At 39.0% G+C, this 17195-nt stretch overlaps 1 protein-coding gene across 1 annotated transcript; it reads right to left on the reverse strand.

Moving 5' to 3' along the window:
• Positions 1–140: 140 nt before the first annotated feature.
• On the reverse strand, positions 141–16802 carry LOC127352242 (ribosomal protein S6 kinase alpha-2-like). Its single transcript, XM_051380474.1, has 22 exons — positions 16171–16802; positions 13574–13690; positions 11910–11991; positions 11080–11160; positions 10429–10508; positions 9751–9857; positions 9623–9660; positions 9344–9486; positions 8651–8721; positions 8217–8305; positions 7747–7811; positions 5616–5718; positions 5320–5465; positions 4862–4984; positions 4455–4544; positions 4196–4354; positions 3895–4056; positions 3628–3704; positions 3077–3194; positions 2891–2947; positions 2697–2777; positions 141–2333 (listed from the first exon to the last, which is right to left on the reverse strand). The coding sequence occupies exons 1-22, from the start codon at positions 16273–16275 to the stop codon at positions 2184–2186; spliced, it is 2244 nt and encodes a 747-aa protein (XP_051236434.1). The 5' UTR covers positions 16276–16802; the 3' UTR covers positions 141–2183.
• Positions 16803–17195: the final 393 nt, after the last annotated feature.

The raw sequence follows: 17195 nt of genomic DNA on the forward strand, positions 1-17195 counted from the left end.
ATATCTAGGAAGGTAAGTTTATTTGCTGTGATACACGTTGTTAATCCTGTGGTAAGAACTCCCAGGTTAAATGATTAAAATACACGCATGCCAGCACTAAAAAAAAACAAGACAAAAAACAAAATCAAAAGAAAAACAAATTTTCGTTCTTTTGCTTTATTTGTAAAACTTTGGCATTCTAGCCAACAACTTCAGTGATTGGCCAGGTATAGACAGTATGTACACTCTGAGCAATGGATGCACAACACAATATAATATGTACAATCGCAATATATCTGCAAACACAATATATACAGTCTTACTGCTTGCCGATAGTTGTATAACACTATATATATATATACAATCAAACCTCTTTATTGGTGGTTTTGCATGACAGTATGTACAATCTAAATTAGTAAACAATATTTACAACTTTACCTCAAACTTCTGGTTGTGCGACACAATATCTACAACCGTATCTGCATACTCATCAATTCAAGCTCCACCTCTACAGATGTGCAATGCATCACAACACATAGTCTCAGCAAACATAATGTACAGAATTACTGTATCTCAGCTACAGTGCTTATTAGTTACACATCACTACATGTTTTGTTTTACCTCAGACCAGTAAGTATGTGTATTAATTGTGGAGCATCATAATCTACATTCCTACTGGTAAATTGCACAACCCAAAATGTGCTACTCATTTCTGCACCCTGTTCAGTCTTACCTCGTATTTGTGATTGTACAACTTATTATTAGATACAATCAGGGCAGCAGCAATAGACAGTATGTACAATCCTCTGACACAGTGGTTCCCAAATATTTTGGCTCTCAAACACTAACAGCAAACAGAAGCCTACTGGCAGCGACATGACACACTCAAGCACACACAGAAAAATTAACCATCACACTGAACGCAGAGTTAATAATACAAAGTACTATAGGCTGCAGAGTTTTGCTATGAGTGTGACATTTACCACAGACCAATATGATGGTTTTTATCCTGCATTTGTGTCTACTCTTAAGCCAAATGACATTTTGAATATGTTATGAAAAAACACAACAATCTACGTTCAACATAAACACCTTCATATCTCACTGTTCCATCTAATCTGGGAAGTGCAGTAGTGACACGGTTAACAATACATTTCATAGGAGTCAAAGGCTGCATTTATGGAAGACAGCAATACATAGAGTAAAATTATTAAGCATATTATGAACAATAAGACTTCAATGGCATTGTTAACTTAAGTAATAATTCCCTTTGGTAGAATATTTACATTTTTAACATGCATAACACTGTAGAAGATTGATTGGAGGAAAAATATCTGAATGACAGTGTCTCATTCAAATAGATGTTATTCTAACGTATATCTCATGTTAGACATATATTAGAGTAATGACTATGGAAGACTGTATTGTTATGGCTGGCCATGAATATGAAAGCTAAATTAAACTCACTACTTGGCATGTTGTTTGTGGCACTGAATACTATGTTTTTCAGATTCTGGTGACCAGATTAATTGGTCCCACTTTCAGCCACCGGAGCTACTATAGATACTAATCAAGGCAGGTAGCAATTTGACTGTTTATATTGCACTACAGCTCTAAGTGTATTCTGACATGTATGACCCAAACAAAGTAAACGTCCATGTGTTTGCTCTGAATGTCAGATCAGTCCAGTTCCTTGCAAATGTATAGCAATGACCAAACTATGACAAATGTTGTCTGAGAATAACATTTAGATAAATGTTTTTTTTCAATTAAAATCAAGGGCAACTTTCAGACTAAGCTTGTAATCCCCACATGACTGTGTGATTAAGTGAAGCCCTCTGTGATCAGAATGATTCATTTTAGGGTCATATTAATCGACTTCTTCACGCCACTGGGTTTCGATCAGTTTTAAGGTCACAGTTTATCTACAGGTGCAGATGATGAATGTCGTATCACATAAGGTTTAATTTGAATTGAGTGAACTGAAGCTAATCCTGGTGCCAGCAATAGCAGACTGTTATATATGTTTTATTGTTATAGTTAATTAAACTTTGTCTCTTCTGTAAAGGTTTTTTTTTGGTCTGCTACATTCATTTTATAGGCCTCCAAACACTTTATAACAAGGTTTGTGCTTTCAAGTACATCTTCTTTGATTATGTTGGACTAAGTTTAATTTCTTTTGAGTTCCATTCAGATTGTAGAGGCTACTGCTTTTCTTTAGGGTCAGAGTTAACTTTGGGATTCCCCAGCTTCTTCATTTCTCGCCGCTGGGCCAGGCTGGAGGCTTGAACAGGCTCCAGGACCGGAGCAGGAGCACAGCGCCTCAGAGCAGAGTAGGTGGCAGACAATGCCCCCTAGTGGAATAAAAGGAGACTATGTCATATCATATTAATACTAGCCTATGTACATATTTCCAACAACTAAATAAGTAGCAGACAGCGCCACCCGATGGACAGACAGAAAAACACATCACAACACAATAACACATTGTTTTGCATTGTAGTAAATTTTACTGACGCTGACATTAACTCTGTTTTAAATCCAAATATATCTTAACATTTTGTTTTTAAAGAGATCACCCATTGAGGCTTCACTCAGTGAACAGCATAAGACAAAAAATCTTGCCAGCTGCAATGCCAATTGTTTATATGAACCACCTGTATTTGTCTGATATTCTGATAATGTTTTCTGTATACACACATGCACGCAGGTCTGACCTTGACAGTGAGTGCATCTTGTCTGGCGAGAGCTCTGTCAGAGAGCTGGTCTCTGTCCACAATCCAGGGGTGACGGAGAACCTGGAAGGCATCACAGCAAAGATTATTTCAAAATGTATTTTTCGAAAACTGCTCCTAATGGTGACATATAAACAATAAAGCGAGCTAACATACAGTATACTGTGTAATAGTACCTGGGGGGCGGTCAGGCGCTGGTGAGGGTCCACATGGAGCATCTTGATCACAATGTCCTGTTTAACATATGTAAACATACACACGTGATATTAGTATAGTATAGTTTATTTAGACAAGCCATGATGTCAACAACACAACCACTTTATCCGTATCTATATCCCCTCCCCCCCAAAATGTAATTTTACCTTGGCAGTGTTTGATACCAGGTCCCAGTTCCCTCCTGTGATAACGAATTTCCCGCAGCCGATTTGAGCCAGAATTTCCTCTGCTGTGTCCTCAGAGCTGCTGGCAAATGGACTGAAACTGGCCAATAAAAATAAAAATTTACAGAGAGCAATTCAAAGGTTGGGTGAATTACAATAACCGAGAACGAGGCAGACCATAGAGAGCCATCTAAAAACTGGTTGAGACAAACCGCTTGATAAATTAAATCCTCTGACTTTATAGAATCTAGAGACAATAAAACCCACTGTAGAGACGATAAAAAGCAATAACCTTTGATTTTCACATGGGTATAATAACATTGTCTTTTATTGTCTTCACTGTTATTTCACCGGGGGAGTTCATTTAGAAAACATCCTGTTTAAAGCAGCAGGGGGAGCGTTTGCAGGAAATGGAAACATTCCATGCAGTTTACACCTTTACAGAAGGTAGAAGCAGAAAGCTAAACTATAGTCTGTAGTACTGTAGTCTATAGTCTGTCATCGTTGGTAGTTATAAATGCATTTAAACTGACCCAGCTATTATGGTGTAGAGGAGGATCCCCAAGCTCCAGATGTCACAGGCTGCATCATAACCCTGCTTCTTCAGAACCTGCACAAACAAACACACACACACACACACACACACACACACACACACACACACACAAACACACATCAGTCAATAGAGTGCATGATGGGATTAGTCATTCATTAAATGTATTTTTGATAGCATTTCATCATTTGCAAGTGCTGGTTGAGACATTAGAAACTTCTTATTATGATTACTGATAAAACTGTACCTCAGGAGCCATGAATGTAGCTGTGTAACAAGGGGTCATCAATAAGCCATTCTCAGCCCTGAGCTGTTTGGCAAAGCCAAAATCACATATCCTGATGCATTCTGGGACTCCACTGTCATCAGCATAGCGAATGTTACTGGGCTTCAGGTCTCGATGCACGACCTGAAAACGGGAAAGGTACGCACGGACAAAAACACACATACGATTAGCAAGTTAACATTAATTATTAGTTTAACTGTTAACATTCAAGTATAGTGATGAGAAGAAGTCTTGTGTTAAGGTTTCTGTCCCTCCGTCTTACCCCCTGTGAGTGCAAATATTCTACAGTCTTGGTCAGTGTGCAGATGATGTCTGACGCATCTCTCTCTGTAAAGTTTGGCACCGTCAGAGCTCTGTCCAGCAGCTCGTCTCCTCTCAGTAAATCCTGAACCAGGAAAACGGACTGGCCGTCATCAAAAACCTGATAGTAAAACACACACGTGGCTTATTAAAAACTATTATAAAGATGCTGAAGAAGTTCTGCTTGTCATGTTAACATAGTTTTTGTGTGTTATACTTACATCCTTCAGGGTAATAATGTTTGGATGCTGTCCGTATCTTAACAGAATCTCAATCTCTTCTGATGGATCCTTCTTCGCTCTTTCAATGATCTGACACAAACATGAAACACACATGTTATGTTGAGAAAGACACACTATTGCAACTTCTAAAACACCACATATACATGGCCAGGATGCACAAAGCTTGGGTGCATCCCTTCCCAGAATCCAAAACTCATCCACTTATGCAAATGTAATTACTACATTTTGTTTTGATTTGGAGGTGTGTTTGAGGAAAGAATGTGGATGCTATGAAATACAATGACAAAAATGTAAATACGTTTTATATATATTTAGAGCTACTTTAAATATATTATAATGTTGTTGTATATGTAAATAAGTTCTCGTAAAGGTTTACTGTCCACTACCTTTACTGAATACTCCACAGCAGTGACTCTGTGCAGACATCTTTTGCAGACAGAAGTCGCTGTCTGTCCAACTTCCTCCTTAAGCTCATAAACATCACTGAAGGCCACATCACCACGGAGATGCTGCAGGGAACACATGACACACACTCTTGTATTATATTTCACACATCTGTCATAGTCAAACATATCAGAGTCATATATTAGGTGAGAGAATATTTGCTCTGTCCAGCAGTCAGTGGCTGTAGTAATACAGTTGGCCGTGATTTATGGGGGGAATGTTGAGAAAGGTCAGCATCATTAAATAGTCAATCTCTTAATTAATCAGTCTGTTTATCTGTCAGTTAACTCATAACACTGATTAATTCAGTGATTTGTTATCCAATCAGTGTGCAAGTGTATGATTTAATTAGATATGGAGTTAGGACATGAGTTGTTTTCTTAAAGACATATACACATACCTGCGCAATAGGGTTTATGTTGTTCACTTCCTGACGAGAAGGCGCTACTGTAGCAACAGTAGGCTCCTGACTTTGATTAGTCGCAACAAAGCTGAAACCACGAAACAACTGGTGTGTGTTCGCACTGGGAGGGATGCCGGGCGAATCTGGATAGGCAAAGACACACAGATACAAACATGTGTTTATGGTACTTTACAGTGATTTCTAATGAAAATTAAAATCATAATAATATTTCTCATCTAGTCCAAATGCATCGTACCACCACGCCTGTGTGTGTTTTTGTATGTTTTAGTTACCAGTGGGTGTTCTGGAGGTGAACTCAGGGTCAAAATGGAAAGTGTCTTCAGGTCTTCCAACTGTGGGTTTGAATGGGGGCCTCATCTCCTTCCTGTACAACCTCTACAGAAAACAACAACAATGATCGATATCAGCATCATCACACAACATCTGGTTAAAGCTTGAAGCTCTGGTGTACAACATGTTGCTTTCTTTCCATTAAACTGCTGTTGATTTTAATAATCACTGAATCCAGAATGAATAATGGGTTCAGTGGCTGCGAGCCCACTTTTGTCTCACATCTACCAAACTAATCCCATACTGATGCAAGGTTGAATGGAAAGTCAGCAATGACACAGCCAGATTTAAATTGAATTTAGCAAATTATAAAAAAAAGAGAATTAAATAAAGAATGCAAATATGCAAATTAGATAGGAAAATAATATTTGGCCTCAACCCCATAACGAAAAAATCATTTTATAGATAGTGACAAAGTAGGACACCTCTATGATACGTAATGTCATGTGATGTCAGGTGAAAACCCTTGTATGCCCACTGTATAACAGTCCACTGTATGTTTATTTACTTAAGTGTATTACTGGATATTGCCTGCAGATGTCACCATTGCAATGTCAGTCGTTGCCTGCTGTGAACAGTCCGGCAGGGTTTTTTATATTTATGGTGAGACTGTTACCAGTAATACACACTTTGCAATTTCTATTCTTTGTGAAGCTGAGATGCAGATTTTGTGAGTTGTCTTTTGAGAGAAATTCCTCAAAGATTGAAACATTGATAAAAGATTGGAGGATCACAGAGAAAAAGTCGAACAACATTCTGAGAGACAACAGAGGAAATTACTCTGCCTGGTAGAGCACAGTGATTTAATTAGCATAGTGTGGAAGAGAACTTAAGCCTCTTATTGATAGCTTGTCGCATCAAGCCAGCAACACCGTCTGTAAATGGGAAAATGTGATGTTTGGCAGGGGCGAGAAGGTAGTAAAGTAGTGAGGAGTAACAGTGAAAGCCAGTGGCAAGGGCAGAGATTAGTGGGCATGCAAAGCAGATAATAGTGGATTTTGTTAGAAATGAGAGCGTCACTACTCACAACAGCAGATAAACAAGTGTCACAAAAAAAAAATAAAAAGGGAATGGTGCAACAGTGTGACCATGAGTGCTTTGAAAGATTTTGTTCAATCAATAAAAGTGATTACTTTGCTGAGATTTCTGATTTCTCTAGAGACAAAAACCTCTGTCTGTTACTCGAGCAAAGTCTTTCTGGTGTGTACATCTAAGTTTGATAAAGCTACAATTGGCACATACTCTGATGTACTTCTATGTTTGATATTTTACAGTCAAAGGCATCTGCAGCATGGATGTTACTGACATAGGGGCTGCAGGAATAGCTTTCAGAAACAAATGGAGTTCAAGAGCATGATTCGGTGGTGTTTGACAAGCTACTTGAATAGAAACTTTGGGTCCTGACAGTGCTAGATGGGGTGGATGTCAGGGTTAGACTAATGCAGGTAATGTCTGTGGCCAAAACATTTGTGCATGAGAAAACTTTCTGGGGGGAAAAGTATTACAGATAGAGGATTAGTTACAGTTAAGTTGGGCATGGCATGCAGAAAGAGAAGTTGGGGATTTTGCCACTTTGCCAAATCTACTAAGGATGCTTAATGATTCATGATTGTGGGCAACTCTTGAGGAAGTGGATGAACAGCTGCAAGGTTTTGATGACAGGATACAGGAACTATAGTCACCACAATGTGATTCATATGTGTTGTTCTTAGAATAAACTTTTTTTAAATTTAACTCAGGTCACTTATCTGAATACTGAATCTCAGAAGTACCACTTTCAGTAAACCAGTACATGACAGTATCTGACATTTGTCACATGATAAAGAAAAAAATGTCTGGAAAAAAGAAAAAAAGATTTCTTCACCCTAACATGAAGCAACTGTGACCACAAAACTAATACACAATAGGAGTAGTGGTTGTTAGTAGGAAAGATCTTTCCACAACTGTAGCCTATATACTTTCAAACCAAGTTAAAAGTGGCCATGTAAATAGTGTCCTTCCTTAAAGGAAAAACAGAATTGGATATCTTAAAATGATGCAGACTACAGAATATTCTTCATAAATTGCACTTACATTCCAGTCTATCGATGCAAAGAAGCGATGTCTTTTTATTTCTTCCACTCCATCTGGTCCTGCACCTGTCAGTCACGCAGATTGAGACAAATTGAGAGAATTATGTCTTTGCTCACATCGATTAGGCAAACATAAATACAAACATACAAAGAGCATGAATACAGCCATTCAGTTTTGATATTTAATGAGCACCTCCAGATTTCCAATGGACTCAACATTATTGGCTTATCTTTATTGGCATACTGTAGGAAGACTGTAGAAGTTGTCATCAGGATGAGGTTTAATAGCATTAGCTCCCGAGGTCCGTTTGTGTAAAGTGTCTCATGTTAACTGACTTAACTTTTTTTGCAAAGTGTTCAAAAATTATTGATTCCACGTAAGAACTAACCTCAATAATCGGTAATCAAAAACAGCAAAAAAATGTAGAGCCATTATTCATTATTAGTTTTCAAGGTTCATGTATACAATACCTAGTCGATTAGCGGGGTTCCTCTTGAAGAGTGCTCTTAATAAACTCTGCACTTCAGGACTGAGGAACTGTGGCATTCCCAACTTTGCCCTGCGCAGACAAGACAAGAAGTAGGTTTATGCACGCACATATGTTTGGTAATGTCTTGATACATTAAGTAAGTAGGAATATAGTGGGATATCCTGAGATTGATAATTTAAGGTTCATAAAAGCAGTTTGGTAACATCCTGTACATGTATATGAAGAAAATCACATGTACACCGCACTAAGAACAACACACTAATAAAACATCAGTACCACAAGAAAACAATAACAACATTGTTAAACAAATGATCTATAACAGTAGATAAAAATCTAAACCCAAACCATTAGGAGTTGGTCATACATAGAAGGCTTTGAGAACCACTGAATGGTAACAGTGTGAATTGTTCTTACTTTAGAATAAGCGCCATTGTTTCCTTACGATCTTTTCCTTGGAATGGTAATGATCCTGTCAACATCTCAAACTGCAAAACAGATGATAACATTTTCAGAACACAAGGCAGTTGGCCAATTAAAAGGGTAGACGTGGATGGATTGTTTTGTACTTTTACACTTATTGCAAGTTTCATAAGATGGAAAAAGGAAAAATTCAATAGATTATTTGTAAAGGCTCAGCTATTTGTTAGTTTTAATAGTTGTATATTCATAATACTAGACAAGAGCACATAGGGGTAGCACTCTTCCCTGGTGCCCTGATGTAGCTGCAAGCTGTCAGTGAATGTTAACCTCATTTTCAGTATTAGTAAAATAAGCCACCAGCCTAACAAAACAAGCTGAATCCAACAGATGCACGATTACTGAAAGTGATGGGACCTAATCTGCCAGATACGGTAATTAAGCAGCTTTACTGCTAGAAGAAAGCCAAATTAAGAAACCGGTACACTAGCACATTAGACAAGAGCTGAGTCTTTGGCTCATAAGATATAGTAAATTCAGGCCTGCTGCTTTTGACAGCATGATCAGACAAAACTTGCAAGTCAGTAGAAAAAGTGACTATGTACTATGTAGTAAAGATCACAAGCTCAAATAAAAAATGAAAATAGGCTACCAAAATAAAATACGGTTTTAAGATTAAACAGTTCTTACCATAAGTACCCCAAAAGACCACCAGTCAGCACTTTGTGTATGCCCTCTCCTGTTTACTACCTCTGGAGCCATGTACTCTATTGTTCCACAGAAAGAATATGCTCTTTTATCATGGTCGATGGCCTCCTTACTCAGTCCAAAGTCTGGAACAGAGAAGCAGAAAGAGAGAGAAAGAGAGAGAGAGGGGGCAAGGGAAGCAGAAAAACTGACATTAAGTAAAAGATGAATAGAAAGACATAAAATTGAAAGGCAGAATTGTTTGCCGTTGGAAGCACTGACCAGTTATCTTAATGTGCCCTTCTTCATCCAGAAGAATACTGTTGGAGAACACGAATATTAAAATATGTTTTAAAAAATCATTTTGTGAAAGGAATGGATACAAAAAGGGAGCCTTTATGAGCCTTTACTTTTCAGGTTTGAGGTCCCTGTAAATAATCCCCAGACTGTGTAGATGGTCCAAGGCCAGGGCCAACTCTGCGAGGTAAAACTTCACATCCTCTTCCGTAAACATTACCTAGAACGGATAGAGAGATAGATGAGATTAAAAAGACAAAACAAAAAAAGATAATAAAACTGTAAAGAATATGACTAAAATATAAATGTTGGCATCTCACTCTGTAAGTCAAACGTCTTAATGTGGTAAGGGTCTCTTGGTGACATTAAGATGCACTTTTTCCATTCCTCTTATAACAGTAAAGAAAACTACTCTCTCATTAATTTGTTGTTTGTTCTTTCTTCACTCTAGAAGAATAGTCTGTGTTGGGAAAGCCGCAGTACAACAGACAAAATTAGCGTCCCACTGCAGCAAAAACAGTGATTGCTTTAGACTTGTGGGTCTTAATGGAAAAACAAACCAACCATCACACTTGTGTGCTCTGTGTTTACTCATGATGCATCAGTATGACAGTAACAGAGGAGAGGGTCACATCAACACAGCATTCACAAGACGAATGATGGCAGGTATATTCACTCCTGGTGATTCTGTATCAGTTTTATACAGTACAGATACCTTGAAAAGTAAAGGCTTTTAATTCTTTTAGTGGAGATGGGGAAAGAGCCAGAGAGCCTATCAGGAGCAAACCTACCTCCTTTGACAGACGAGTGAAAAGGTCCCCTCCTCGGAGGAAGTCTAGGATCAGATAGAGCTTTCCCTCTGTCTGGAAGGCTACACACACACACACACACACACACACACACACACAGAATATATTTAAAGAACAAAAGGTATACTTCGTGCACATGCAGCCACAGCAGGGTACAGGTGTGGGACAAAATCAGCAACATCGCAGAATTTAACACATGGACTATTGTGGAGCATGGACTATTCTCTTTTTTTCTCCTCATCTTGTTGTATTCACCCTCAATCCAAACAAATTTTTACTTTCTCTAAAAAAGTGTTCATGTGTTGTAACTCCCAGTGAGTAATGAGCCAAGGCTACAGCTCCAAATGCTCTAATGGAGTCGCTCAGCAGCCAACTGTAAAGTCTGCACTGATACCTGGAGTTTGTTTGTTCATTTCAGATCTAACTCTGTTCTTCTGAAATGAAATAACAGCACTGAGCCACTACATTTATTTTGAAAAACGTTAGTTTTTTTTCAAAAGGAAGATTGAAAAGTCATCTAAACCTCCTTTTTTGCTTTTCTCTTGTCAGAAAAGAGGATCTTGTTTGTTACAAATGGGAATAAAGTGTAATTTCAGAGAAAGATAGCTTATTCAAATCAGACTTCAGACTTACCATAGTGCAGTTTAACTATAAAGGGATGGTTCACTTCTGCCAGAATGTCTCTTTCCATCTTAGACCGCACGCGATCCCGGACTGAGGAGATAGTGGGGCAAGAACATAATGTTCAGTTATTTATATCTGCGTGCACATAAATCACCGCAAGCCTCTAATACCATGAGTAGGTTTTCTGTAGATTGAAACTGCATTTACCAGATTGAAAAATGTAAATTGAATTAGACCCATCCTATGTTGCTGTGGGTCTATAGTGCAGTGGAAACTACAATAACAGTGTTATTGCAGCATCTGTCTCCTTGACAGGATGAGAGCATAACTATTTAAATTCCAGGGGTGCAGGTTAAGAGGATTAAGCCTTGTACAAAGACACTAAATCAGCACATGACATCTCAACCTGCTTTTACAGTACATCCTCATTTACAATAATCCTATTCGTCTCAAAACAATTTATCTGCATCAAAAGTACAAACTAACCTGTTTTACCCCAAATCCTCATAAATGTAGGGCACTCTAAGAACTCTGACATTCATCTCTTTTTATTCTTGTGCACGACCCACAGTAGTCTTAACAAATAACCAGTCAGCACCCAATAAAGAACAAAGATGTTATTGCATCTGAGTACTACTTGAACTTGCAAGTACATTAACATCACAAGAAAAACATCCTCAACAGACACTTTTGCTGTTTGTTTTGTAATATTTTCTTTTATCTTTAAACTTTCCCTCCAAAAATTTATTTTCTTCTTTTCTTGTCAAATAGCTGCATGAGCCAGTTGTGCCACTATAAAAAGATAATTTAAATATAACATTTGAGCTTCTCTTTTTTACCTTTCAGTGTGGCTTTCTTCAGGACCTTCATGGCATACAGCTGTCCTCTGTCCAGTCCTCTGATCTTCCTCACCAGAAACACCTGGAAGCATCACCATCATTAATCACTGTCATCATCACATTTTTGTCAGACAGACTATTTTGTGTTTGTGACAATTTAAAACACTATCTTAACATTTCAAAAGACCCTTTATAGCAACATTAGTTAAACATTAAAACACATGTAGAATATCAATACTCATGTCATTCAGGTGTTGCTAATCAGTGGTGGAAGGTAAGTACGTACATATTAGTACAAATTGAAGGTACTTGTACTTTACTTGAATATTTCCATTTTTGCAACTTTATAGGCTCCATTACATCTCAAAGGCAAACACTGTACTTTTTACACCACTACTTTTGTCTGACAGCTTTACTTATTAGTTACTTTACAGATTACAACATTTCATGTATCTCCAAAATTTATAACAGGTATTTTTTTTTCAACTGAAAGGTTAAGTGTTCTTTTATGGGGTGAGAAAAATCTAGTACTTCTAAAGCTAATTAAACCACTTAAAACCCACAACAAACAGTACATACAGTTAAAACATCTAGAGCAGTAAAATTCAAAATACACATGCATGCACCAGTAGGTTAATATTAATCCAAAAACATCATATATAATAGTAAAATGCAGCATAAACAGTTTTTTCAATACTGTAAGTAAATTTAGCTTAATACATTCTTTTACTTACGTTTTTGAATGCAGCATTTATATGCGGGCACTGCATTTTCACAGTGTGCTACTGTTACTTTGACTTTGCTAAGTAAGAGATCAGAATATTTCCACCTGTGCTAATGGAATAAACCCGCTAACAACCAGCACTTAAACGCAGGCCTGTTTTTAAGACCACGCCCACCTGCGCCATCTTTGTGCCTCAGTGACCAACTTCCACCCAACCTCACCTGCAGTTTGTAGGCTACCAAGCTGAGGGAAGAGCCAGTTATGATTACAGTTTTGAATGACAATGGTGTTCCACTGTGAGACAGAAAACAGCTATGATATACACCTGGTTGCCAAATGCTAATTAAGCCTATATATATATATATATATTTAAATATATAGTTAGCTATGCAAACATGCTAACCAGGCCAGCTGTGACCTCACGTGCCTGCCTGTGGCTAACATCTGCTGTGGTTTCCTGTGTGCCCAGTGCAGACCTCTAATCTACAGTGACACTGACAATTCAGCAGGCCTTCACTGATTTAAATAAACGTACTGACCGGTGGCATGAGTTGACATTCTGCTCCTCTAGAAATAATCTACCAAATCTGACTGTCCCAAACAGAGCCCTGACCCTAACCCCCCCCGAACTGTTGTAGTCACATTTTTACACTCAATCCAAGTGGTGTTAATGCTATAAATGTGTAGTACAGCTGAAGCCACCTAAGGTGAGTAATCACCTACTGGGTGAGCTGTAGTAGTCCGCCTAGGGTGGACGTACTGTGAGGGATTATCTTTTGGCTGGTGGTGTCAACACTGATCTCCTGTCTTTCTCTTCCTGTCTCAGTATTCTGAGCCAATGGATTTGAGAGAACCTGCTTTCTCTCAAATTCCCGTTATATGAGTTGTGGTTTGAACTATTCAGGTCTCAGAGGTTATGGTTAAAATGTGTATCATGTACCTTTCCATAGGAGCCCTGTCCCAGTACTTTAAGCAGTTGGAACTGAGAGGGGTCTGCTTTCTCACAACCCTCCTTAACATGGTGGCTGATGTCAATCTCCTTAAGTATACTGTCATCCTGAGGAAAGAGAGACAGACATCACGTTATAAACAAAGACAGAAAAACACCTGTCTCAAAGGTGATGAAATATATTTTACAGCGTCTCAGCAGTTGTGAAATATTGTCCAAGTAACATCCATATCGATAAATATGCATAGTGTAAGCTTCCTTTTTTCAGCCTATTCAGTCTGCTTAATGAGGCAAATGATCAACTACCAATCTGAGGCACTACTGAGATTGGTCAGTATGGCAACATACTGTAATTCTGTAAAGATGTCAGTGTCATTTGGAAGTTAAGCTTTACACCCCACTTTCAATCAAGTATGAAATACTAGTTAGTATAGATGTCCTTAAATGTTAGTAAATCTGGAACGGTAATGGTTGTAAATTATATTTTCTTTTGATATCTTCCATGAGTTTACTTACTTTTTTCAGAAGTTGTCGTGATCAGGCCTTCCCTGAGGTTTTTGTTTCTCAGGCAGGAGGCACTGAGACATTTACAAGTGTAGCTTAGCATAGTTGAAAAATGGCATTTAGAAAATGCAGAAATTTGGGGGTTAATACTGTTGTCATGTCCATGTTGCATACATACTATACTGTGCGATTATTTTAGAAGCTAAATGTACTTTCTAGTCTATTTTGGTTGGTAGAATTTACAAAGTTGCCCCCCACTGTTACTTAAATCAATCCAATATACAATGTTTCTATAATGGTATGAGATCCCTATCCCTTTTCTTTGCAATTAGACTAATTTCTAAGACTGAAAGTCTATATGAAGCTAAAAATAATCAAACTGTCACATCTGTTCCTGCTAAAACAGGAAGTTATTTGATGCCGTCTCTGTGGTGAGTGTTATTGAGTCTGTGAATAACACAGCAAATTTGGTTCCTGTTACAGTTTACCCTCATCAAAAGAATGCAGGAAAGCAAGTTATCAGATCAAAAAATTTGGATTTATTTTTATTTAAACAAGAACAGGTACAGATAACTCCAGTTATTCCGGAGCAGTTTCACTTTCTAGAAATGCCATAAAATGTAAATAGATTCATATTGCAACAAGTGAAATTATCTTTCTCTCTTGCTAGTCCTCAGTAATGGAGATAATTACAAAAATAGAGGGTTTAGATCCTAAAGGAAGTGTAGAACTAAGCAAACCCAGTGCAGATCCACACCCCACATGAAATAGTCAACGATGTCAATGGATTTTCTATCACAATATCTTACACTTGCTTTGAATCAATTTTCACAGCAGAGTTTGTGCAAATGCACAAAATAATTTCAAATTCTAATTCTAGTATGTGGAACTGTACCAAATTAGAGTCACTACATTATGTAAATCAGGTAATACAACATGCATATAGTTTATTAGTGTAAACAGCATTTGTGTTAATATGAGATGGTTATATTCTAAGCACTGAGTGTGTGAGTTAGGGTTTGCACATTGAGTCTAACACAAGCTCTTTGCAGACTATAACTGAAAAACCAAAGCTATTACAATATAGTTTTGACTGATTGGGGTGTGGCTTGAAGTGTAACAAGCTGCAAAGTTTCAGCCTATAGAGAGTAGTGCGGGAGCAGTTTGCCTTCTGTGATTCATTGCTGTTTTATTTTTAAAACAGAGCAGCAGGAGGAACAGGTTCAAGGTTGCGGGATCGTGAACTCTGACCCTCCCATGAAGGGGAGGGATGTAAAAAGCAGGAATTCCCCACATGGAGCATTCAAGGCGTCATGCTATGGAGAGTCAGCCAAACAGGTAAACATACACAAGCGGAAAGACTAACAGTCACACAAACAGGTAGATAGCTAATTCATCAGCAATCACAACAACAAAGGCCAAAGGCTGGGGAGGGGGACTTCATTTCTATTTATATCTCAAACATACAGGTAGATACAGGTACTGCAAACAGCACACCGCCTCTCTCTCTCTTCCCCGCTGATTTGTTTGGGCTATAAATAGACCACCACTGCTGCGGCTGTCCACTGAATCAATCTGTCTGTATCCATTTATCTATCAACCTGCCTGCCTGGCTGCTTGTTTGCCTGTTAGCGTTTCTGTCTGTCAGATTGTATTTCCACGTAGCCTGTCTCTCTCTCTCTCTCTCTCTCTCTCTCTCTCTCTCTCACTCTCTTAAGTCAAAACACAGTGTCTCTCTGTCCCTCTGTTTTCTGGATTCCTGACAGACAGACAGAGCAACAGCTGTAATGATGCTGCAATGACTCCTGGAGCCCTCCACAACAAACCAAATAACACGCATTCTTCCCACACCCATTCCCATGTGACTCCTCACACACATGCTCATTTACTGTTGATGTGAGACGGCTGTTTTTGTTTTGTTTTGGCCTTCATATTCATACAAACACACATTGTGCAACTGTGATGCAGTCCCCCCCCTTCCGCCCCTCCCCTTCCAGCACATACAGATTCACACACATGTACCAATCTTTAGTTGATGTAAGTTTGTACTGTGCCTGGGTGTGTGTCTAAACAGCTTGACTCACCTCTAGTTGACAGAAGCCAGTGGTGTTCTTGTTCCTCGCTGCCTTGTTCTTCAGGTAGATAGAAAACCATCTCCGCACTGTGAATTTTCGCGTGCTTGTATCCATGGCAACGGGCAGACCTGTGCATCTATCCCATAATGATGAACATCTCCCTGCAGGAGGTCCTAAGGTAGAGACGCAGAATCAGAGCTTTATTTTTGGTTGGTTATCTATTTGTCCCGCAGTTTATCCATTGGCCCATCCTCAATGCAGTCGTTGCTTTTTAGTTTTCCCATCATTCACATTTGCTGCCCGTCTCTCTGGTGGGGTTTCAGCCAGTCGTTTCCCCACTCCCGTCTCTCAGCTGCAGTGAACGCCAGTAAGCACGCAGTCAGAGTTGTAACAGAGCCGTTAATCTACGCAGACAGACAGGCGGGTTGACGGACGGGGCAGGTGCCACCGGGTTTGGGATTGTCTTGTTTTGCAGCAGGCTCACTGCGTGAGGCTGCGAGGAGAGGTGACGAATAAATCTGTTCCGCTGAATCAGGAGAGGTGTGTGTGAGCTCCCTCTTCACATCTCTGCTGGAGCATGTGTGTGTGTGTGTTCATCCCCTGCTGCCTCCCTCTCCCTCTGCAGAACAAGGGATTGTCACCAGTCACATTGTGTACCAGCGAGCTCCCAACCCCTCCCTCCCTTATTCTCCCCTGTTCCTGCCCCTCACCTCCCTCTCTCTTTCTCCCACCAGCATACAGCAACAGCTGGCGAGGTCACATGGTGTAACCCAGCTACCTCTCTCTGTCTCCCTCTTCCTCTGTCCCCTCTGTTTTGCTCCCGCATGACATCCCAATAACACACATGGATACAGATGGAATACAAAATTATGGCAAAATAAAGTAGAGCCTGAGCAGTAAAGTTAGTAGAGCCCTGTGGAAATGTGTGTGGCTCAGATTCAGTGACATTGCATCAGAATTCAATTAAGTTTGAGGACAGCAATCAATGTTACAATCAATAATGATGACAGAAGCAAGGGCAGCAATCACATAGA

Source organism: Dicentrarchus labrax, unplaced genomic scaffold (genome assembly GCF_905237075.1).
Source record: "Dicentrarchus labrax unplaced genomic scaffold, dlabrax2021, whole genome shotgun sequence".
In the NCBI taxonomy this organism is placed as follows: Eukaryota; Metazoa; Chordata; class Actinopteri; family Moronidae; genus Dicentrarchus; species Dicentrarchus labrax.